Raw genomic sequence first — 26,287 nt, forward strand, 5'->3', positions numbered from 1 at the left:
AAATTTCCAGTTTCCTATAACTGATAAATTAAGGTATATGAACATTTTTTAAAAATCCATCAACAGCTCTCAGTCCTGGGGAGCTTTTCTGCGGTTCTTCTAAAACCTCCGTAAGTCAGTTGAAGATAAGAAAATCTCTTCAACCAAATAATGGTTACATTAGGTCACCAAGTGACTTTTCAAGCTGGAGATTGCCTTGCTTTCAAACAGGGTCAACCCGGAACCAGAGTCCTATAATCCTCACAGTAGCAGGTACTGGTTGTGTATTTGACTTTTTAAAAATCTTGCATAAGTAACGTTAGGAAGGATGGTGGATAAAATAGTTATTAACTCTTTGCCTCCATTTTCCCATGAATAAGTAAATCCTTGATAATGGTCACCATCCATGTATTCCCTCTTCTCCACCAAACTAAAAGAGGTGTTCCTTTGGGGTGATAAGGAAAAGCTTACTTTTTTATTGTTAATTTTATTTGCCAAAGCAACACCACAAACTGGTACATTTTATCTGAATTGGTCCTATTTGAAACCTAGCAGTTAAGATGGCCTCCACTATCATAAAATAATTAGTCAATCTAGAGATAGAGATAGTTCTAGGTAAAAGTAACTAACCACATTGCTTTGGGAAGCACTTTGACCTTCACTTTCCTTCTAACTTCTTTCTAAATTCTTTCCCCCTGAAAAGAAACTAGTGACCTCTCCAGCCCTCTGACTGGTCAGGTTTTTTGACTTTAACTGCTCATTTGAGCCGCTAAGTCATCTTTAGGTATCTTCCTTAATTCTAGACCTTTCCCTTCTTCCATCAAATGTACCTTTCCTTTACCATAGGCCCTCTGTCTTATGAAATAACAGGGTAATGAGTGCCTCTTTTAAAATATAAGTCAGATCTTGTCACTCCACTACTTGAGGCCTGTAGTGGCTTCCATCTCATGTGGAGTAATAGGCAAAGTCCTCACAGGCTCCATACATTCTAGCCCCCAATAGCTGTCTAACTTCATCGCCTATTGTGGCCGGCCCATCTATTCTTTTGCCCTGGGCTGCTCTTCCCCAGACATCAAAATCACCAGCTCCCTCCCTCACCTCCTCTATGTCTTTATGCCACTTCCTCACTGTGACAATAACTCACCAATCAGTTAAAAATGGAATGTTCTCTGTTGGCCAAACTTGTGGTCGCTACACCACTTAACTATTTATTTTTCTCCATAGCATTGATCTCTATAAGATATATTATATGTTTAATTTACTTATCTGTTTATTATTCGTCTACTCCTTTCCACAACAACACCCAGTAAGTGAACACCATTAGAGGAAGGAATTTTTCTCTTTCTGTGTTGTTACTTTATCATTTTCCAGCATCTAAAATAGTCACTGGTATATGATAGAAGCTCAATAGATGTTTACTGAATAAATAATAAATGGCCCCTAAACAAGGGCAGAAGACAAACGAATTCTTTACTATAGAATGGCATGAATGACTGAATGAGGATACTCGGATTCCCGTTCTCAACAGTCTGAACTGAGATATACTGAAAGAACGAGCCAATTGGTATTCGTCGTTGAGGCTTTCAGGATACAAGGAGGTAGAGGCAGGTCTGTCAGAAACCAAAGCCGTGTGCCAGCTGGGGATATGAGGAAGTGGAAAATACAGAAACAGAGGAAGCCAGTCAGCAGAAGGACCTGGAACAAATATGTCCTAAGGAAATGTAGCTACCAAAATTGAGGGAGACTATGGAGTCAGTGAGGGGCACAAGGAGGGTGGCCAGTCCCAAGGTTGCTACATTTTTAGAAAGTCGCTCCAGTTAGACTTGTTCCTTGCTACCATGAGGGCGTCGAGAGGACGGCTATGCTGAGGTTTGATGGCTTAAGATGTCACCTCTCCTTGGTAGCATATATCCTGCAGGTATCTTTTGTGAAATAAATTTGTGCCCCCCACTGATGTGTCTATAGCAAAGGCATTTCAGGTATTTTGTTGGGCTAATGGAGAAGAGAGTGTTTTGATTCATTAGTCTGTAATCCTTCCAAGTCAAGATCTGAACCATTCTTTGTCTATTTTGTAGAGCCCAGTCTAAGTCGGGCTTTAAATTACAATGTAATCTAAAAATTCCTCCTTTAATTTTACAAACAAAATTAATAAGGGAAAAGAGGATGGAGAATATGAAACCTAAGCATGTAAAGGACTGCTTCTGAATGCGGATGAAGCTTTGGCCAGGTTTAGAGTAGATTAAATTGGGAAAGCATGGAGCTGGAAATGACGTGGACCTGAATAGCAGCTTCCCACTTTGGCTTGAGCGTGCGTCTCTGCTTCAACCACAGTTCATGCTACTTACCACCTACTGTCTCCCTTGTCGTGAGACCGTTTATTATTGTTCCTATGTTATCATTTTCCTTAGGGTAGAGAAGTATTTCTTGATACCTTTGTTACAAATAACTGTAGACAAAAGGGAAGACTAAGATGACTTCATGATTTCATTACATCTGACTCTCTTTACTCATTAAGTTGCCTACCATTGTAGGAATTTGTGTTTGCGACCACTGATCACCTTACAAGTTACTCTATATCTTATAAGTGAAGAAATTATTACTCCCAGAGGTTTAATGACTCATCCAAATCGACATTAACAAATTTTTAAAAATGCATCAGCTACCTCTGACTGGTTTTCACTGACCATGTTAATACAGAAAGTGAAGAGACTTAAATTAATATTTTATCCAGTAAAAGATTTAGGGACTGTGGTTTACCTTGTATAAAATCTATTTAGCCAGGCTTCTTGGCATAGGACTCAAGTATTCCCTGTAGCTCTGCTGAATTGACTGGAAACATGATAAGGCATCTAAATTCTGCAGGTATAGCCATTCCTAGCAACCAATTTGATATTTGATGGACAAAGAGCCCCAGGAAAGTAGATGCCTTAGTACCTGGGTAAAAAGAAATCCCAAGCCAGATAGGCATGCCCTAATCAGCATGCTCTGAGTATGACAGCATGCAAGTGAGTGATCTATTTCCTTCTGAACTCTGGCTCTGTCAATGACAGTACACGATTTACTAGAACAAATCAAATGTATTTGACGCCCGTTTTGACATTTCAAAACACTGAACCATAGTTGCTTATGTAACACTCGGGTTCCACATTCTTAATTTTGACTTTTTCTCATAAAATACTGTTGTCAGAATGAGAATGCAGATAACAATGAATCATGGTAGAATTGTTTTCTGTGCTTTAAAACATTATGGAAAGAATAATTTCTGCGTGGATATGATAATGTGGTAGATATGGTTCAAAAAATTACAGCCCTCAAAAATGATTTGGAGACCTTGACTGTGCAATCAGTGGTCAAACGTTTTACTGCTCTGTTGTTCCCGTTGTTATTACAGGTACATGTGACAGCGCTGCAGCGATGAGTGGAATTTTAAAGGGGAAGTTTGAAGAAATTGACGGCTCCTCACTCTGCTCCTCTGTGCAGGAATCAGATGATGAAGTTTTTAGCTGTGACACTGCTGACAGTGTTGATAGTGTCTATCCGTCCACTTCTAATCATTTCACTGGTGAGTATCTGAAGCTGTATTTCAGGGTGTACTCTAAATTGTGTTGTATGGTTGATTCTTGGAGTTTTTATCTTCATCCACTGGCTTAAATCTGCTCCCAAGTTTTTCCTCATACCAGACTTATTTGCAAAATGTGCTATCATTTTGGTTAATTAAGTCTCAGTAGTATATTCCTCTTCATTTCTATAGAGTATGAGAGGCAGAAAAGAGTCCAATCAAAAGTAAGCACATAACAATTGGAAATGATTTCATTTGTGCCTTTGGCTTTCGGAAATAGATCCATCTTTTCGAAATCTAATCCATCGAGCTCTTTAGAACTTCTAATGCTGGTCAATGAGTTGTCAAATACTCGCAGTGCTGAGTGCAACACATTCGCTTCCTAGGTGAGAAAATGATGTTTGTTTTTAAAAGAATCCTGCTCTGAGATCGAAGCCTTGAAAGCCCTGAGATTCTATAGTTGTTTGGACACCCATAAACCTCAGACTCAAGGCCAGGTTAATTCACTATAGTAAGTGCAACTTTCTGCACATAAATACTTCTCCAGGCAGAATGTGAACAACATTTAGCTTAGTGCGATATGTTCTAACTTAAAGTTCTAGCCATTTCAAGTTGCATGCCTTGTAACACATGCACATATGAAGATTTTGAAATAGGTAAATCTTTTCCAACAATTCTGTGTCCATTCAATCCCAGTCATTAGGGGAATCCAATTATTAGATTAGGGGTGATCCAGTCATTCGGATCTCCAAATTATTTTTTAGATGAGTTAACATCAGGCAAAGCAAAACTAAACAAGGTCAATAAAAGCCCCACAACTTTACCTTCCCCTTATAGGATGAAGGATATAAACCTCCTTTGAAAGCTGCATTCCATGAGTAAAGGTAAAAATTATCCAACACAAAAGAGAGGTTTGTATTTTTTTCCCACAATAGTTTTTTCTAGAATTATTATTCTGGTGCATTTGTGCTTGGAGATTTTTAACTCACCAAAATAGGCTTTTAAAATTCACACTAAAGTTCATATAATGGGGCTCTATGATCCCCTAAAATTTCATTTTAACCCTATTCTCCTCACCCCCAATAATTCAAAAGTTTGTTTGATATTCATGAATTCTCCCTCATCACTCTTAAAAGCATTTAGAATAAAAATAGGTACAATTTTATAAGAATGTTTAGCCTTTGTATTATTCATCTATTGACTAAAGTAGAACTTGTTTTGTATGAATTGTAGACGTATAAAAAAGTAAAGAGGCGATAAGGGGACACTTGGGAGACAGAGAAAGCAATAGCCGTTTTGAGAACAAGATTCTCTTGTTACACAGAAGGGTTATTGTTAGCCAGTGGATTTGGGGGGATCAGTTTTGTTGGGATTTACCTATAGCCTTTTAATCCCTTCCTCTAAGTGACTGTAGCCTGTGGAAGGCACACACTTGTCACTCATGGTGCCTAGAAGAGTGCTGAGCATCGAATGATGCTTGGATTAATTTTAGACAATTCTTTTTTTTTTTACACTTTGACAAATAAAAATTGTATATATTTAAGGTACACAACATGATGTTTTGGTATACATATGCTTTGTAAAATGAGGATCACAATCGAGCTAATTAACATTTCCATCACCTCGCATAGTACCTTTTTTTTTTTTCTTTTTTGGGGGTGATGAGAATGTTTGAGATCTACTCTCTTGGCAAATTTCAAGTAGGCAATACATTATTTTTATAATTTCAGACAATTTTTAAAAACTGGAGAGAATGAGTCCACTGGATATCCTTATCCTTAGAAAAGCAACAGCACACATTTCAGTTCAAGACCGTCAGGAACAGTCTGTCAAATACCTCTTCTATGTACCTTGGAGAGCTCTCCTCCAAGCCCTGGAGCACTGCAAGAGCTGCCTAGGAGTTTTCAACTTTTTTCCCTTTAGCCACTCCTGAAAAACGTCATCTAGACCTTATTTCTTTGAGATACTACCTCACCACTGCAGTGCAGCATTTTCCACACCCCTGTGATTCTGTTTTTAAACCTCCAGCATGCTTACAACCTCCCTGGTGTCTATGCCTCTCCTAAAGTTACAAATTGACTCTCTCCTGGAAAAATCAATTGCAGGACTTGGCTATGCAAGATGCCTATTGATTTCTATGGCTTGTGAGTTCACAAAGTACCTATAATGTTCATTAAACACCATTGGGTCTTACAATTGTGGCTCAAGATGCTTTCCAGATGAAAGTGATGTTCCGGAGGTTTAGATGGGGTTTTAAGAATTACAGGTCAGGCTCTTATCATGAGCACCTGAACAGTTCCCAGGAAGGGTAAAAGTGAGTGGAGAGTGGTTTTATTTTGATAAGATAAACTATTTGATAACTATTTTTCTGTTTGCTCATAACTTTTCTGTTTCATCACCGTTGCGAGAGTCTGTGGAGGAGGAGATATCCACTGTGTACAGAAGTCAGGCTAGTCCAGAAAGCAGCTGCCAAATTTGATTAGCTTTTTCCAGCATTGCTGTTAATGTACTTTTCTTTGTGAATTTTCAAGGGTTTTGAGGGAAATATTTACTGATACTCCTCTGTAAAGAAACAGTGATATGCATCATTGAACAACTTGTAATTGAATGTGTGATCAGAACCATGATTTGGGATACACAGTAGGGAGGAGGGGTAAGGGAGAAAAGATGGAAAATGTGAGATACGGGATACTTCCGGTCACTGTGAGCCTCATCTCAATTACAAAACTTTATTAATTATTTTATAAAGTTGGGCAAATTGAGGAAGAAAACCCATTTTAATTCTTTTTGAGAGGATCCAATGCTCTGTATATAACAGAGTAAGACAAAACCAATAGTAAGAGTCAACTCTCATTTTGAATTCAAAAAATGTTAGGATTAGTAGGGCCTTTGGCATCATTGAGGCCAATTCCTTTATTTCACAGAGGTGGAGACTGAGGCCCAGGGAGGGTAACTTGACAAGAATCCAAAAGTGAGCTACTGGCCGAGGACGTTTATTGTAGATCCCTAGGGTCTACCTTTCTACTAGACTGTGCTACTTGCTGATGGCTCTGTTACATCACTGACTGTTAAGTAGAGGGACCCAAATCATCAAGTGAAAGATATAGCTGTACCTTTTGTGCCAGCTCCTCTTAGAAATGGAATGAGGCCATCTTTTGGTAAAGGTAATTGGCATCCTATCTCCTGTTGCCTTTCTTTTTCCAGTTGGTTTCTGGTGAAAGTGCTGATATCTCCTGGCTGTAACATAGTGCCAGTGACGATGTTGTGAATAAATTCAATGAGCTAAAGAAATAGTGGACAGAGAATTCAATTTGAGTGTGGATGAACCATTTCTCTTCCCCTTTGTGTAAGTAAGTGACAGGGAAGACTGTTGAGACTTTCCTTGTATGTCACTGACATTGATGGAAATATCTTACAGCAAACATGTTGTTTTACATTTACATGAAGGAAATTGGTTTGTCTTGGTGACATAATGCTACTTGTGATAATGTGAAAATGTTACAATGAAAAGAAGGTTAGATGAAGTATGCAGTATGCATCTTTAATGGCAGCTAACAAATAGAGGGTTATTTCATTTACTTTAAAAGTAAAACCTTTGTACATTCCACTTTTGCTAGAAGGGTAAATGGGCATCCTGGACTCCCTGAAAAAAAAGATAATGATATCTTTCTATCCCTTGAACTCCAGGACCCTACATTACTTGTTCAATAATTCAAGACTTCAGAAACCCACTTACCTTGCATTTCGATTAGACTCACTTAGTCACAGCTTCTGACTGAATGGAGTAATTATATTCCATTTTGCTGGCTAGGTACAGAATTGGCTTTTATATTTGCTTGTTTGTTTTAAACCCTGAAAAACGTAACTTAAATTTGACTTTAAACTTAAAAGCACAATGGGGCTGAATTTCAAATACAATTTTATATATCGATATTGTAGTGAATCTAGAAAACCATTTATCACTTGTGGTTTTAACTCTTAGTTAGCCATCATAAAAAATTAAATATAAAGGTAGTCCTGGTGGTGTTAATGGTGCTGTTTCTTACATCTTTCAAGGGCTAAGGCACTATTAGCATGAGATCCAAAATACATCATAGAAATTCTTCCAATTTCCCACATCTATTATTTACTCAGGATGTCTTTAGGTGGAGTTGATATTGTAGCTATATTTCATAAAGAGTACAAGAATTAGAGTTGCTATTAAATATTAAAGACACCATCTTCACATTAGTGATCAGAATATTTTCATCTGACAGTGTAATTTGTTTATAAATATTTCTTAGAATATTTGAATTTTATCAATCCTTGATAAGAATCACATCCTTATTTTGGGGTCACCTAGGAGTGGTCACGGGCAAGAAATAGGTGATTGCCCAACTGCAAAATACCGTGACTTGAAAAATGGATTCAAATGAATTTAGGTGATTAAAATTCTACTAACCGTTTTCAAAGTACTGTAATCTTTGGCTTTAGTTTGAATACCAGAGGTTGACTGGCTTTATACTTGTTGTTTATGATGGTAACGATGAAATTATAGTGCCTGAAGCAAATGTCCTTGTGTTTCTCAAAAGATTTTAAAATTCATCATGCAGATCAGGCAGTCTGATGCTTTCTGACAGCTTGAGGGAAGTATATTTGTGTGCATGTGAATGCAGAAAAGAATTAAACCTGCTCCTGCTAAAAAAAAAAAAAAAGAGCCATTTGGTGCTATTTCTGAATTGGCTGCAATATTTAACCATTTCACTCAGGAAAGTACGTGTTTGCACTCTGAAAATGTTACTTTTTTGTCTGAGGAATTTGGGAATAAACTGGGAATGTTTTAGAGCCGCAGAATTGTTGTACCATATGTTTTATATGTTCAAGTATGTGATCTGGCAAGAACTAGAATAGTTAAATGTTTCAAATTTCCTGAATTCTTTAGAGAGTCGGATTAAGGTTAAAAGTATAGTTTTTAAATGTAATGAAGAAAGAGCATTCATAATAAATATAATAAAAGATAAACATTTGATTTTCAACCAAAGGCCAACACATAAAAGCTAGAAAGGCATTTTCTTTTAGCGATATTTAATTTTCAAGCAGGAAAGTATTTGTAGTGAGTTAAAATTGAAATGGACGCTCAGTTTGTTGCATTTGTTTTATCTTATCATCTCACAAACATTATAATAATGGAACAGTAATAAAGATTGATTTATGTAATTTACAATTCTAGGAATTTGAATGAAATGTATGAAACTTGACTTGTATAATGAACTATTAAATCACTCTAAGATCCTTAATGGATATCTGCAGTGGTCTTAATTAGCATGACCAAAAAAAAAGCCCCAAAACCAAACTCTGTTAAAACAATTTCCAAAGCACTGTGAAAGCTGGTGAAGGTTGCTAGACAGAGTGCTGAAAGCACTAAATATTTCTGACTGAAATACAATAGTGGGTCCTAATAATTGTGACATTGTGGAGACCTGAAATGCATGCAACCCTATAGATTTTTACGCCGCGAGTGGATGATTATGTTAGTGTATATACTGTAAGATGGAAAAAGCACATATTTTAATTTTATGTTAATAAAATTACTTTTAAATATTCACAGCTAAAGAATACTTAATATATTTCATCTTAAAATTTGCTCTAATGCCTACAACTTCTACATTTAAAAAAATGTATATATTTTAAATGTTAACAAATGCCAGAGTTTGGGGTATTTAATTCCATCTTTGAGGAACTTGGTTTGGAAGAAATAATGACTATTAATATTAAACATAGTTAATTTTTCTAACATAGCCTGTTCTATTTCATGATTTCCCCAAAGATGTTGTCCTTTATCTTCTTGCTATGTCAGATCTGACGTTTGCTGTTTCTATGACAACCATCATATCATATCATATCATATCATATCATATCATATCATATCATAGTTCAGATATATACATTTTCAGATAGACACATATACATACATTTTAAGAACTTTTTACTTACCAATAGAATTGATGATTAGGCTGACAATTATAGTTGTCATTAATCAGTACTAAAATTAAATGCTATGCTAAGATCATGGCTACATAAAACATATGTATCCTACATTCGACCTAGATTTTTTTTAAAAAAGGCATTAAGCTAGAGAGACTGAAAAAAAAACCTAGAGGGTTAACTTGACTAAGTAATTTGTGGACACTAATAAAGAAGCATATATATTTAAAAATTCCCCTCAATATGAGACAAACAAGTGTTTTGATGAAAAATTAAAAAATGAGTGGAATCCGAAAAGGATAAACACAGCCTAAATAAACGTTGTTGTTTTCAACAGAATAGCTCTTACTTTTTTAGCATTCATTAGCTTTATAGCCAGAGTATGGAAATGGTTGAAATTTGTAATTACAATTATTTTAAGCTCCTTGATGGCAAGGGCTGTGTCCTGTACTTCCCCCTCATTGCTTAATGGTAATAATCATAATAGCAAGCTTTATTAAACATTTTATTATTTGCCAGGCATTGTGCTAAATGCTTTAAACAAATTATTTCATTTGATTCTCATAATGTTAGGTCCTAAATAAGTTTATTTTTGATTGGCATGTTCATGACTTTTCTAAAAAGGACATGACTTAATTGATCAAATGATTTCTGTCACCTTAAACGTGACATGAATGAACTGAAATAGGCTAATTGTATGGAAATTAATTAAGATTGTTGAATACAATTAGGGTCTCCTTCAACAGGTACAGATCCACAGAAAAAAATGTTTTCATATGAGATGTTTATGAAGTTTCCAATTTATGCATACAATATTGCCAGTATAAATGAAATCACTCTCCAAACTCCCTACATAGTTTTACCGACCTTTAAATTTGTTAGTAAGTCAGAATTAAATATTCTAAGATTAGAACATTGAAATATTTTGAATCAACATATTTAACATCTTTTTATTACTTTAAAAAGCTAAATGTATAAAAAATTTTAGCTTTAAGAATGATTTTTGCAGTATTTTTTCTTATGATGAAAAATTGTATAGAACCTATACACTATGCAATTGGTTAAATAATCTATAGAAAACCACACAATGGATTACTATGTGGCCAATAAAAACAGTTGAACAAATGTATTCTGTGGAGGTAAAAATACATTCACATTAATAAAGAAGTTTGCAAAATTATATTAGTTTCATCCCATTTGTAAAATCTTATGTATGAGGTATGAATGTAATAAAATTCAGGAGTAAAAAGAGAAATACGTATTTTCTATAAAAATAGAAAACCTTAAGAGAAGTTTTCTCTGGATAGTGGAATTATGGTTAATTTTTGTTATCTATATATTTTTCAATATTTCACATCTATATATTTTCTCAATTTATTTTCATATCTTTTAGCCTAACAAGACTTATTGTGTTCATTCATTATAATAGCTTTCTAGAATTTTCAGTAATATAATTCCTGCTATTATGACATGGTTGTAGACAAATCTTAGAATAAATTCCTAAAGATGGAAATCATAGTCCAAAATGTATCATTTTAATTGCCCTCCAGAAAGCTTTACCAATTTGTATGCCCACTTCTATTAATTGAGGCCTATTTCCCCAACATCTTGGCCACACTAACTAGGTATTCTCTCTCTCTCTCTCTTTTTCTGTGTGTGTGTGTGTGTGTGTGTGTGTGCATACGTATTATATACATACATACATATATGCTTTGGCCAGTTTGGTAGATAAAAACTGATATTTCATTGGTGTTTTAAATTGAATTTCTCTGAATACTAGGAAGCATAATTATTCATGTGTTTATTTATCTGCCTTTTTGTGTGTGTGTGTGAATTGTCTATTTTGGATCTTTTTTTATTATGATTATTTTCTCGTTTATTGTTTTATAATGTTAAGGATTATTTGATTAACACATATGCAATAATATCTTTCCTATTTTGTCATTTGTCTTTTAACTCTGTTTATGTTTTCCATAAAAATATGTTTATGCAGTCAAATATATCATGAATTTGGCTTAGGCAGGAAATGCTTAGGCAGACCTTCTCTGTTCCCAAGATTAATTGCACCCAAATAATCTCTTCTAGAACTTATGTAAATTTCTATTGTATATTTAAATCTTTACACCATTTGAAAATTATGTTGGCATATTGTATGAAATAGGAAGGTAATTTTCCAATTTTCCTAAAATAATGTATTGAGTAATGTAATGTTTCCTATTGATTTGAAATTCTGTTTTTATCTTGAACTAAATTCTTGCATATAATAGGATCAGTGTCTGGTTTCCTTTCTATTTCATGATCTGGATGGTTAGTCCTAAACCAACAGTAGTGTTGTATTATGACTCTGTAGTAAGTTGTATTATCTCACATAGCAGTTCCCAATTTTTCCTAACCCGTTACTATGAACAGAAACACAATACACTACCATACTTTTTAAAGACTCTGTAAGTTACTCTCACATGATTATTATTTGAATTTTAGAAGAATAGTGTCAAGTTACCAAACAAACCACTGCTATGCCGTTGGAATTACATTAAATTTATAGGTTAATTTGTGCCACAGGGCAGATTGACATCTTTACAATATTGCCTTTCCATTCCAGGAATGTCAGATATCTTTCCATATTTAACTGTTATTTTACGCACAGCAGAGTTTTGTGCTTTTCTTCCTGCAGTGCATTTTCCTTGCTGAGTCCTTAAGTTTTAAAAATATTTTTGTGCCTATTATGAATGAATATTTTTAATATATGTTCTAACATATTATTTTTGGTACTTGGAGAGGCATAGTTTTTTTTTTCTTTAAATGGAAATGCTTCCAGAGTTTCACCTTTAATTTGGCCGTGGGATATCCTTTATGCTACATTAAAGAGTATCTTTCTATTAAGAGTTTTTAATTAATAATGAATATAAAGTTATATCAAATTCTTCATTAGTATATATCAAGATAATCCTTTTTTCTTCCACCTGTTAATATGATAAACTGAAAAATATTTTCACTAATATAAAACTATTATTGCTTTTGAGTCTATTTCATCATAAAGTAATTTCTTTAATCTCACACAAGGATCTAATTTAGTCTGGCAATGTGTGTGCATTCAGGGGCCCTTAAAAAAATGGTCAAGGTTATTTATTTATTTTGCTGAGGAGGATTCGCCCTGAGCTAACATCCACTGCCAATCTTCCTCTTTTTTTTTTTAATATGTGAGCTGCCAACACAGCATGGCTACTGACAGATGAGTGGTATATGTCCGCACCCAGGAACCGAACCCTGGGCTGCCGAAGCACAGCATGCTGGACTTAGCCACTAGGCCACCAGGGCTGGCCCTCAAGGTTATTTTAAAATCCATTTTAAAATATGTTTCACTGAGAAAGAACAAAGCTGGATGCATTACTCTTCCTGACTTCAAACTCTATTGTGAAGCTATGGTAATTAAAACAGTATAGTATTGACATAAAAATAGACACATAAATCAGTAGAACAGAATAGAGACCCCAAAAATAAACCCACGGTCAATTAATATTTTACAAGGGAGCCAAAAATATTGAATGGAGAGAGGATAGTCTCTTCAGTAAATGGTGTTGGAAGAACTGGATATTCACATACAAAAGAATGAAACTGGACCCCTATCTTACACCATTCACAAAAATTAACTTGAAATGGATTAAGGACTCAGATGTAAGACCTGAAACTGTAAAACTCCTAGAGGAAAACAAAGGAGAAAAGCTCATTGACATCAATGAGTTTTTGGATATTACACTAAAAGCATAAACATCAAAAGCAAAAATCAACAAGTGGTACTATGTCAAACTAAGAAGCTTCTGCACAGCAAATAAAACAATCAACAAAATGAAGAGGCAACTTACAGAATGGAGAAAATATTTGCAAACCATATGTTTGATAAGGGGTTAATATCCAAAATACATAAGGGACTTGCATAGCTTAATAACAAATAATCCAATTAAAAAAATGCACAAAGGAACTGAATAGAATTTTTCCAAAGAAGATACACGGATGGCCAACAAGTACATAAAAAGGTGCTTAACATCACTAATCATTAAGGAAGTGCAAATCAAAATAACAAGACATCACCTCACTTGTCAGTATGGCTATTATTAAAACGGCTGGCAAGGATGTGGAGAAAAGGGAACCCTTGTGTACTGTTGGTGGGAATGTAAATTGGTGCAGCCACTGTGAAAAACAGTATGGAGGTTCCTCAGAAAATTAAAAATAGAATTACCATAACATCCAGCAATCTCGATTTCTGGGTAAATATCCACAGGAAGTGAAATCACTATCTCAAAGAGATATCTGCACCCCCATGTTTGTTGCAGCATTGTTTACAATAGCCAAGACATGGAAACAACATAAAAGTCCATCAGTGGATGAATGGATAAAGAAAATGTGGTATATACACATAATGCAATATTATTCAGCCTTAAAAAAAAAGGAAATCCTGCCATTTGCCACAATATGGATGGAACTTGAGAGCATTATGCTAAGTGAAATAAGTCAGACAAAGAAAATACTATAAAGTATTTTTACTAAAAGTCAGACAAATACTATATGATTTCACTTATAAATGAAATCTAAAAAAAAATGAAAGAAACTCATAGAAACAGAGTAGATTGATGGTTACCAGGGACTGGAGGGTGCAGGAAATGGGGAGATATTGGTCAAAGGCTGCCAAAAATAAAATAAAGTATGTTTCAAAACATTGCCTGTTTTTTGAACTGGAACCTGACTAATAACTCTAGTATGGGTCACATGTCCTTCACTAACCCAATCACTGTGGCCAAGGCTGAGGCCCTTTGATTGGCTAGATCTCATTCATTTGCCCATTCTTGTGATAATAAGGAAGGAGACGTAGAGTATGTCACCAGAAAAAAATGGGAGGAAGAAAAACACGTTGGGCCACCAATGATAATGGCTACCATGTTAATAATTCACTTTGATCCCATAGTTAATAAACAGGAAGGTCTAAATTAAATACTGTTTTATAAACAGCACCACACCATAAAATTCGTCATAAGTGAATAGTGGAAATAGCTCATGTCAATTGCTTTCTAAATTTATGAATATCCTATCATATGCTGTCCTTTTTCTTCTTTTTCTGGTTAATAAAGAAAACTAATATATTAAAGATCTGGTATGAGGCACATGTTGTTTTAAATACCTTACTTATCTTCCCTACAAAATACAAATCAGAGTTCATATGCCCATTTAACAGATGAAGAAACTGATGTTAAGTATGATTTGCCCAAAGTCACAGATATAAGAAAGATGAAAACATCAGAAAGAGGTCAACCTCTGTGTTTTGTTACTTAAGAGCCAAAGAACTTTTTATTACATTATCATGCCACTAATATTTCTCTCCTGAACTGCATTGAATCTACATTACTCAAATTTTTAAAAATTTTCCTCAGAGTTCATTCAGTATTTAGCTTGTGGTAAAATCACTTTATTATAAAATCATCTATCGTGAAGTCTATCTATAGATAGACTTCTGTAATGAATTTCCCTCCTATAATGTCTAGAATGGATCCCTCCTTCCTTTATCCACACTTTATACTTGACATTGCCAAAATGTGCTGCGTGGTACTACAAACAGACCAATTTGGGGCCAGATTAAAATACATGATTATACATACTTCATTTCTGTCTGCCACAACATGCAATGTTTCTGAAATGTGGAGAAAGTACATAAACATTTATTAAATACTTACTACTTGCTGGGCGCTTTCCACAGGGAAATATTTGCGAGGCTTCTTACATCTTTTGTGGCAGAGAAGATAAGGACATATTCTTATATAACAGAAAGTCAGTTTTTAAGAGAATGAAAGTTGTCAGGGCAGCCCAGCAGCAATTCAAGACTTTATTCAGGAGTCCCTACACTGAGGGACAGTAACTACGTGGTTCCATGAGGGAAAATGCCCATCATAACAATTAAGGTAGATACCATAGGCTGCTTCGTTAACTAAAAGTTGAGTAAACCAATGCTGTAAAGATCTTCCTCTTTTATTCCTGTCAGTGGATATTGCTTTGTCTTCTTTTAGGTTTGATTTCTATTTTCTGCAGCTGAGCATGAAAGTACACTGACTAACATAGTCTGCAATTTAGCTGTGTTCCTAGGACCATCTGTAAGAATTTATGCATTTCCTGGGAATCTGATCAATTCTAGCAGCAATTCTCTATTTTCTCTGTGAGATTGAGGAGTCCTGCAATCAATTTTCTATTTAAAAGTTGGTTTCTGCTTGGAAAAATGGTGGGTCCAATGTCCAAAAACCATTCTGTGCTTCAAAATTGATTTCCACGAATAATTCTCTTTCATGCAGACACGTGAATTTTTATGTGAAGTCATAAATACCATATCACAGAATTTGTTTACTTTCTTTTCTTCCTTTCTTTCTCTCTTTTTCTTTCTCTCTCTCTCTTTCTTTCTTTTCTCTCTCTCTTTCCCTCTCTTCCTCCCTCTTTTTTTCTTTCTTTTTATTTTTGTTGACTTTTCCCTCTTCTTCCCCTTTGTCCTACATCCACATCTCTTGCTCCTGGAGGTAACTCTTGTTGAGCTTGTTTATGTCCTTTCGTATTTTTTTCAATATCATATAATCATAGGTAAACATATATACATGTTCTCACAAAAAGTTTTTCTCAAAAATGGATCATATCATACACAGTTTTCTTCTTCTTAATTTTTTCCATTGAGCAATACCTTATGGAAATTCCCCAAGCTATTTTTCATAGCTCTATTTTATTCCTTTTAATGGCTACAAAATATTCCAAGGTATGAATATATCACATTTTAGTCAATCATCCTCCTATGTATGTTCATTTTTTTCAGCTTAGTTTTTATGTTACTATGAGCAAGGCTGTAATACATGTTCTTTTGAAAATGTCCTTAGGTACCAGTGCTTCACTTTTTGTGGGATAGGTTCCTAAGAGTGCAAGCATTGACTTAGATATTGGTGTGCTGCTTTTTCAAAAAAACAGCAAAGCACATACTTCTACGTGCTTTGGATACAAATATTCTTTTTCCCTTAAGTCCCAAGCAATAGGTCTTTATTTACTCATCCGACAAGACAAAGTCTCTGCCCCCATGATGTTTACGTTAGTAGTCAAGAAGGATAATGAGCAAATCATTGAATAATACGATGATGTCACAAATGTACTGTGAAGAAAAATAAAGCAGGGTTAGGGAATAGCAATAGGGTGGCTATTTTAAATAAGATGATCATAAAAGGCCTCTCCAAGGAGACGCTATTGTGATAGAGTCTTGAGGAAGTGAGGGAGTGAGCCATGCTCTATCTGGAGTGGATGGAGGCTTCTGGAGGGAAAGAAGATCTAATGTAACATGTCAGCAAAGAGCTTGACACTTGTGTGAGTAAGCAATGGGGGAGTCAGTGGAGAAGGCAGGGACCGGGGGAGGTTATTATCGGGTGATGGAAGTGAGAGATTCGGGGACTTGTGAACAGTGGTCAGATTCAAGATACATCTTAAGAGCTGACAGGAGGTGCTGATTGTTTGGATGTGGGGTATAAGAGAAAGAAAGAAACATGAAAAATTTCTAGGCTTTTCTAACTAAACTTTTTATTTTGGAATAATTTTAGATTTATGGGAAAGTTGCAAAAATAGCACAGAGTTAGTTCCCGTAAATCCTTTGCTCAGCTTCTTCCAATGTTCACATCTTACATAAACATGGTACACTTGTCCAAACTAAGAAATTAACATTGGTATAGTACTATTAACCAAACTACAGACTCCTTCCAGATTTCACAGTCTGTCCACAGATGTCCTTTTTCTATTCTAAGATCTACTCAAGGATACCATATTGAATTTAGTCGTCATGTCTCAGTTGCCTCTGATCTGTGACAGTTTCTTAGTCTTTCCTTGTTTTTCATGACCATAACTTTTTTGAAGAGCATAATTAAAATGTTCCTCCATTTTAATTTTCTCTGTCTGGTGTTTTCTCAGGATTAGACTGGGGTTATGGATCTGGAGGAAGACTACCACAGAAGCGTTCTAATTAATTGTGTCAGGGAGTAGATGATATCAGCATGATGTATCACTGGTGATATTAATGTCAGTCGTTTGGTTAAGATGGTGTCTGCCAGGTTTCCTCACTGTAACATTACTATCTTCTTTTTTCCGTAATCTATTCTTTGGAGGCAACTTGCTAAACACAGCTCACACTTAAGGTGGGGGTGAGGACCAACCTCCACTTCTTGAAGGGTGGGGAGTATCTATATATATTATTTGGAATTCTTTTGTAAGGGAGATTTGTTTTTTCTCTTGTTTATTTATTTATTCAGTTATTTATTTATATCAGTATAGACATATCCAATTTATTCTTTGAGTTATAATCTAATACTGTCATTAATTTTTATTGCTTAAAGTATTCCACCTTTGGTCATTGAGAGTTCTTTAAGGTTGGTTTTTATATCTTTTTTTTTTTGTGACGAGATCAGCCTTGTGCTAACATCTGCCAATCCTCCTCTTTTTTTGCTGAGGAAGACTGGCCCTGAGCTAACATTTGTGCCCGTCCTCTTCCATTCTATATGGGACACCACCACAGCATGGCTTGACAAGCGGTGCGTCCACGCGCACCGGGGATCTGAACCGGCGAACCCCAGGCCACTGCAGCGGAGTGCGCGCACTTAACTGCTTGCGCCACCGGGCCGGCCCCGGTTTTTATGTCTTTTTGATACGTCTGTGCCTATCTATTTTTCTTTCCCTTCTTTACTTTTCCTCACTCTAAGATGCTTCAGGTTCATCTTGTATTTACCGTGCCCCAATCCTAGAATCAGCCATTTCTCAAAGAGCTAGATTTTTAATGGCCAGCCCTGGTGGTCTAACGGTTAAGAATCAGCACTCTCACGGCCCATGGCCCATGTTTCTTTCCTGGTCAGGGAACCACACCATCCAACCATCAGTTGTCATATGTGGCGGCTGCGTGTTGCTGTGATTCTGAAAGCTATGCCACAAGTATTTCAAATACTGGTGGGATCACCCACGGTAGACAGGTTTCAGTGGAGCTTCCAGACTAAGACAGACTAGGAAGAAGGCCCTGGCTACCCACTTCTGAAAAAATTGGCCATGAAAACCCTATGAATAGCAGCAGAGCATTGTCTGATATAACTCCGAAAGATGAGAAGATGGCACAAAAAGACTGGGCCGGATTCCGCTCTGCTGTACACAGGGTCGTTAGGAGTCAGAATTAACTGGTCGGCATTAACAACAACAAGATTTTTAATATGAGTCATTGGGTAAACGGTGATGCCATCTACTGAAATGGGAAAGACTGGAGTAGTAGGAGGAAGCCTAGAGGATGTTATTTTCTTTCTTCCTTCTTTCCTTCTTTCTTTTCTTTCTTTCATTTTATTATTATTACTTTTTTGACATAAGTTTGAAAAGCCTGTTAGCCATTCATGCGGAATGGAGAGTAGAGTAGGCAGTAGATATAAGAATCTAAAGCTCATAGAAGAGGTTCAGACTAGAGATCTAAATTTGGGATTCATAAATAAATGGTGGTATTTAAAGACATAGGACTGGATTTGCTTTCCTAGGAAAGAGTCAGATAGAGAAGAAGTATCAGACCTCAATCCACTAAAGGATTTAGAGGTCAAGAAGAATGGAAGAAATCAGTCAAGAGGGTTGAGAAAGGGCAGCCAATAAGGTAGGAAACAAGCCTACCTCATGCATGGCATCCTAGATGGCAACTAAAGAAATATTTCAAGAAAGGGAAAGTGATTATCTGAGTTAAACTCTCTTGACAGATTAAGGAAGATAGGGAATGAAAATTTACCATTGGACTTGGCAATATCCAAGTTCACTGCTGAACTTGATATGTGCTATTTCAGTGGAGTTGTGAAAATAAAGCCTAATTTGGGGGAGTTCAACACAGAATTGCATCTGAGGAATGAGGAATGCCTTTTCCTGGGAAGTTGCTCTAAAATGGAGTGGAGAAATAAGGTGATAGTGAGATGAGGAAATGTTGCACAGTGAATCTTTTTTAAGTTGGGAGATATTATAACATATTTGTAGACAGACGGGAATAATACAGTAAAATGGGAAAAAATTATGATGCAAGAGAGAGAGGGGATAATTGAAGTAGCAAAGACCTAAAATTGGTGAGAGGAAATGAAATCTAAGGCTTAAGAGAAGGAGATGACGTTAGGTGGGAGAAAGAACAGTTTCTCCATGACAGCAAGACTGAAGTCTGACTAGATGTGTACAAATATCAAGAGTATACAGGATATAGTGGTAAGAAGAGGAAATTGAATCATGGTCCTTCCAATTTTCTTAGAAGCAATATCACAAACTGAGACAGAGGAGATGGGAAGAAATGTTGGAGAGTTGAAAAGAAGCAAAGGTACCCTTTTTAGTGTTATCGTGGAGTTGAAGCATGGCTTAATAAGGGAAAGGTGATAAGATTGTCAGGCGCTACTGGGGACCCACTTGAAGTTTGTGGTCATATATCAATAGCTATGCCAGTAATGCAATATCCTACGTTTTCTCTAGTCATAATGATCTGTAAGCTCCTAGAGGCAGGTTCAAGGTAGGAAGAAAGCTGAATTTAACCAGGTGGGGTTTTTTTTGTCACACTGATTTGAAGAAGAGAGAAAAAGGCCTTGGTGAGTGTACATGCAAGGGAGAGACTATCCTGATGAATAATGGACCCTAAAGTGGGTAAGTAGAGAAGTGTGAACATGAGTGGGGTGAGTGAAAAATGTGGAGAGGTCAAGAAGCATTTCTATTGGTGAAATGTAAGATCTAAACAATTTGGAGACTTTTATTATACAGGTTCTTTAAGGCTTCCCTATACCCTGATGATCTTATTTGCCCTTGAGATAATAGAACTTGAAACACCTTTTTAATCCCTTTCATGATTGTCTGTCTAGTCAAGTTGGCATCTCTTCTTGGGTGAGTCTTGCTAATTTACAATTTTCTGGGAAACTGTCTCCTTCTTTAGGTTTTTAGATTTTTACCTAAATTTCCACCTAGATTCTCTTGTAATTCTTGCAAATTCTCAGTAATTGTAGTTATGTCTTTTCCCATGCCTTTAAATAGAGATCTGAATAATTTTAGAGAATTGTTTGCACACTTTCGAGCACAGCTGATTGAGTGGAAGAATCCCATGTTGACTACCTGATATATAAATAGCCTAACTAGGACTGATTTAATTTGTTTGGATAACTCTTGTCCACTTAACTGAAATAGAATGACTAAGTGCTATCATTATTTTAGAAACTTTCTCGGTCATGTGATGCTGCTTTATTATAGTTCAACACATGTTAGGAAAAAATGGAATTCATTTTTTGTTGTTTGGTAAATGAGTGGATTAAGGGCTGCATATATTTTGATAGCTGCATTTCAGCATGTGTATGAAGGTACAAAATTGGAGTGGTTTTGTTACTTTAGAAATAATTCTAAATAGAATCAATGTGACTCTCACTGGGGTTTTATTCTCTTAAAAAAATGGAGTCAAACTTTACGTGGCGGATTGATCTTTCCTGCTAGATTCCTTTGCCCTTGGCTTCTGTCAGGAAGCTATCCTTCAGAGTGAATGATGCTCTTGCTGGTTGCAGGCATATTAATTATGCAATACTGTATTTTGAGATGCAATTGCAAATGCAATTAAACTATTGCACTGAGCTTATAAGTCTTGTCCTCACCTTAGAAACACTGAACAGCAAATTCACATTTTTTCACTTGTGTTCCTAGACTGGTATTTCCTTTTGACATCCTGAAACTATGAGATAAACCAGGCTTCCAGGCATGCAGAAGTGATCAGCTTGGGGGTGTCAAATTCTGTGTTTCTGGGAGGAATAAGTATATTCTCAAAACACCAGCATTTGCAAGAAAGATTTTTTTAAAAGACAGGAACAAGATAAAAATGTTATATTTCCTTGTAGCTAAGTATTGAATCATCCATTAAAAATATCACAAGCCGATCGTATAGCTCAGTCAAGGCTACCACTGAGAGGTTATCTTCAGTAACCTCAGTGAAGTCTAGTGTGGCTATTGATTAAAATATGCCAACAAGAGCTTTGTGCCTCACTGACCTACTAAAGGAGCCTTTTAGAGAAAATGTTGACAGATATGGGAAAGTTCCTTGACCCTTGGCACTCCGAATGGCTCCTGGGATTTGTAGGATGATTTACAGTAACGTCCATGGGCAACCAGGAAGCCAAGGAGCCCGAAACAGGGAGAGATGGTGCTCACCTTTCCCTCTAGCTCTACAATATTGCAGGAATTTCTAAAAGTAAAAAACCGGTTCTAGGGAATTTCTCAATTGAATCCCAGATATTAGAAAAGACCAGATATGAACCATAAGTGTTAGGTGCACATTTCTAAATGATAATATAGGTTTATGTCAATTTTATTTTTTATAGAACTCAATCAGAAACTGGGGTGCGTTAGATGAGCACGACAAAAGATTTATAAGGACAAATGATGTTACATTTATGTTAGTATACTTGTTCTGAGGCTCTATAACTTTCACCTCCCTGAATATTTATTTATTTATTTTTGTGTGTGTGTGAGGAAGGTCAGCCCTGAGCTAACATCTGATGCCAATCCTCCTCTTTTTGCTGAGGAAGACTGGCCCTGGGCTAACATCTGTGCTCATCTTCCTCCACTTTATATGGGACGCCGCCACAGCACGGCCTGACAAGCAGTGCTTCGGTGCGCACCTGGGATCCCAACCAGGCCGCCAGCAGCAGAGTGCGTGCACTTAACCGCTACGCCACGGGGCCGGCCCCCCACCTTGAATACTTTTATGTTACCTGGAATGGTTGTATTTATCCACAAATCAGTTCCAGATGTCATTTGTCACTGCTAAGGCCACCCATAGGACTGGGATCCCACTCAAGTAGTGGTGTAACAGGCTGTGCTGAGGATATCCAACTCAGGTCATGATCACGTCATAGACCTAGGATTCCAGGAAAATGGCAGTTCCCACTGGTCTTGTGTAGATCATCACTGATGTGCCTGGAGGGCTTGCAAAGGGAGAATAGCAGCCCCTAGATCTTCCTGAGGTACATTATCTAGGAATTACTCCTCTACAAAGTTGCCTGGGTCTCACACTGAGTGCTATTGATTTATAGATCTTAGCACAACAACTCTTTAAATTTTCTCTCTCACATGCATGCACACACATTTCCTCACACAGTTGTACACAGTCAAGGCGCCCAAGTCACATCCACAGAACCAAGGTGCTGAATTGGAATGGTTTCCAGCATCAACTACTGCACACTGTGCCGAGAACTGGCGCTGATCCTCAGATCCCCAGTGCTTGGAACTTTGCATCGAATGCTGCATTGCATATTAATTGTTCTTCTAGAATTCTTCTTCCTCTGTGATGGACTCCCTCCCAGGGCTCTAGTGGCCTCTGTCAGGGTCAATCCTGTCCATCAAATGTATTTTCACATCATTTACTGTCAAACAGGTTAGAGACTGACCTCCTTTCATTGCCAAGGGTCCCTTGGCCTCTGTCTAAGTTAAGGATTAATTACAGGTATGTAAATTTAGATCACTAGATTTCTCAATACTTTTGCTTTTCTCAATAGACTACCTTAAATGCCTAAAGAAAGTCTTTTATTTATTTGGTTTAAAATACAATTATGTTTTTAATTTTAATTTTAACAATTGGTAGTAAAAACACAATCCCTCCCTTTAGATTTAGCTGTATGTCACAAATATATAGTAGTCAGTTTTCTGATTTATAAAATAAAGAGACTGATCTAGATAGCAGTTTCCTCACTTTTTTATAGCAGCAAAAACTTATTTTGTTTTTAGGATAAAATCTTAAATGATACCTCAACAGGTAAAAATGACATTTAAGTAATATGGAATTCATTTTCATTAATAAGAAAATTTGAGCTGAGATTATGAATGACATTTGTAGACAGATTCAACTCAGCATCTAATTTATTTTTAGTATCTTGCTTTAATTGCAAATAATTTTTTAAAGTCTGTATTCAGTGGGCACATTGTAAACCGGCAGAGATCTGTTAGGATGCTTGTTTGTTGGTTTTTAATTGCTTAACATGCGATCTCAGGATATGTATCATTAATAGAGAAGACAGAAAAAGTTATATTCTGAAATATTCCCCAAAATGAGCACAACAGGTAATGCAAGTTATTGCTTCAGTGGTCTTTAGTATGTCATCATTTGAGTGTATAATGTTCTCAACAGAGTTTTAAGATATTTGAAATCGTACTTAAAATTAAATTTTGAATCAATCTTTCCAAAATTTCTCAAGTTCTTCTGTTAAATCTGGGCTTCCTCAAAACCAAACTGGACTCAATAACCTCTGTTAGCTCTATAATTCTAACCACAATTTGATAACATTGTGCTACTGTTGTGGGTGCCACAGATATTCTAGTTTGTTCTAAATCTATGTATCCATGCATATTCATGCAGATATACATAAAGTTTAAAGGGAGAAAGAGGCTTCTGGAGATAACAATCTTCCTGAGACAATTTTTTTTCTGGAAGATTTTTGACGTTTTAAGCTTATTTGAACGACACCAGCATAAGTTGCTTGCTCAGGCTGTTTCTTCATTCAAGTCACCTGTTAGTATTTCTACCCTAGCTATTGTTATTGGCTACAATCAGTGATAGTTCATTTCTGGCTCTTGTGGAAAAACAATAAATGAACCACACTTCACAAGTTCTCTACGTCATATTTTAGGAAAATTTTAACATTTGTATAAGGAATAATGATTTACCTTAACACATTGGAATGGAAAGTTCATTAATTCTTTAGAAAAAGTGATTATAAACATTTTAGTCTGGGAAAATAAAAGTATGTAATTACTGCCAGGATTTTATCACCTCTTTAAATTATTGCACTAATCATTTTGACCTGTGGTGTTGTAATTTTAAAAACAAAATGTTTGTTAAAGCATGTTATTTTAAATAATGTTTTGTTTAAATTATTTTCTTAGAGCCTAAGTTATCTTAAAACCTGAATATGTAAATATTTGAGTTAATTCTAGAATTAAATAGTTTCCTTTAATCAAACCAAAAAACATAATAAATATTCATTGTGACTTTCATCAACTGTCTAGCTACAACATTTTGGTTGATTTTCCTGGATTTTTGTGTGTCTTGAGTATATGAATCTCCTGGAGACTAGAAAGTTATTCAAATCTAGTGTAATGCTGATTAATAAAACTGAATGCATTTAACTTCTTGTCCATAGTAATATTTGTTGATTGAATAATAGGTAAATAAATGAATGAAAGTATGTATGAATAATTAGAAATTTACTACATTCTGCTAGGAGGGATATTCTTTCTACACTAAATTTTATAAGGTACAGTCATTCAGTTCTATATTTAATGCCTTATTTATAGTCTAAGATTCCTATTGGTTTTCCTCTGTGTCACATTGTATTTACACTTCGTAGTCAGTTTTACTCTTTGAAGATATAACATATGTAACATATTGAAACATATTTTTCTTTTTTAAGGAAAAAGTAAGGAGATATCAACAGACTGAAAAGATGTTTTCAGAGGCATAGAGTCTTCAGGAAGATACTGGAGTTCATGAGATCTCAAGGTTAGCAGTTCATACATTATTATTTTCATGTTTTTACAGATCTGAGATATAACCGTGTAACTGTTTCAAGTTGTTATTGCTAATATGTAATTGGATAATAAGGAAAAATGTTCTTACTTAAAATACATATTTTTAACAAGATGTCTTCAAGATTTTTAAAAATTCCTTTATTCCAGAAATGTATTATTTGGTTCAATAGGGGATGGTTAAAAGAAAATATTGTTTTAGTGGAGAACCACTGGTTATTAAAATTTGCTTCACTTTTTTCAAAGGTAGCACTGTTAACATAAAAATAAATAAATATTAGGCATCCCTATGAAATTTTATTTCTGATTTGTTAAGGAATATGTACCTATTTAGCAAATTTTTTATTTCTTTTGTATCTTTGGCTACAACATACACAAATAGACACACATAATTTAGGGTAGCTGGTCAGCAATCCTAAAATTCTTTGCACCCCGTTCCCTGACTTTCTCTAAGTACAGTCAAAGAAATTATGCTTTTGTTGGAAAATGTGGCCTTAATAAAATGACAGTTAATATAAATGAGCAAAAGGATTTTTGAAGACCTTTTCTAAGTTGTTTAGAGTCATAAGTATGGAAAAGTAAAGCAAAGTAAGCCTACCCTTATTAAATAGAGTATTATAATAATCTAATGTAAAATATTCATTTTGAAGTTTGAATTACAATGTAGGTTAAAATAGTTCAATCTAAGGGGATAATTTGAGAAAGTGGATGATTTCTGACTTCCTTATATTGTGGGACTCAATGCCAGATATTCATAATTTTAAATGAAAAAGTATTAATAATCTTTTATTTTGATTGCCTTGGTCAGGCTTGTCTTCAATATCTACATCTTTTCCTCACTTATCCCATGATATAGTCCTTTAAAATTTATTTAGGACTTACTGTGTACAAAGCAATGGGCTAAGTGCTTTGGTTGTTTCAAAATGAATAAGATGGTTCCTGTTCTCAGGAATTGCCCAACCAATATGTTACTCAGAAATTAATTTTATCATTTATGCAAGCAACGTATAATTAAAATGACAAGCTAGATTTAAATTCATGTAATGAATTCTCAAGTGCAATGAGAATTATTTGGGAATTGTTCATATTTTCACATTATGGCTTTTGTTAGCTTAGAATACTGCGAGTTTATACCAATGGAAGTGTTGCTCCATAACAACCCACACGCCCACACCCAACTGACCTTTTATTGAA

General features: G+C 35.5%; 1 protein-coding gene across 1 annotated transcript in view; it reads left to right on the forward strand.

Moving 5' to 3' along the window:
• The window catches only part of CSRNP3 (cysteine and serine rich nuclear protein 3), a 189,099-nt gene that overhangs the window by 14,913 nt on the left and 147,899 nt on the right, over positions 1-26,287 (forward strand). The window contains exons 2-3 of the mRNA XM_087435326.1: positions 3,371-3,541; positions 24,979-25,067. Of these exons, the coding sequence (XP_087291452.1) occupies positions 25,055-25,067 (13 nt within the window). The 5' untranslated portion in view covers positions 3,371-3,541; positions 24,979-25,054. The remainder of the gene's footprint in view (positions 1-3,370; positions 3,542-24,978; positions 25,068-26,287) is intronic.

Source organism: Ceratotherium simum, chromosome 9, assembly GCF_057802395.1.
Source record: "Ceratotherium simum simum isolate JZ-2026a chromosome 9, ASM5780239v1, whole genome shotgun sequence".
In the NCBI taxonomy this organism is placed as follows: domain Eukaryota; kingdom Metazoa; phylum Chordata; class Mammalia; order Perissodactyla; family Rhinocerotidae; genus Ceratotherium; species Ceratotherium simum.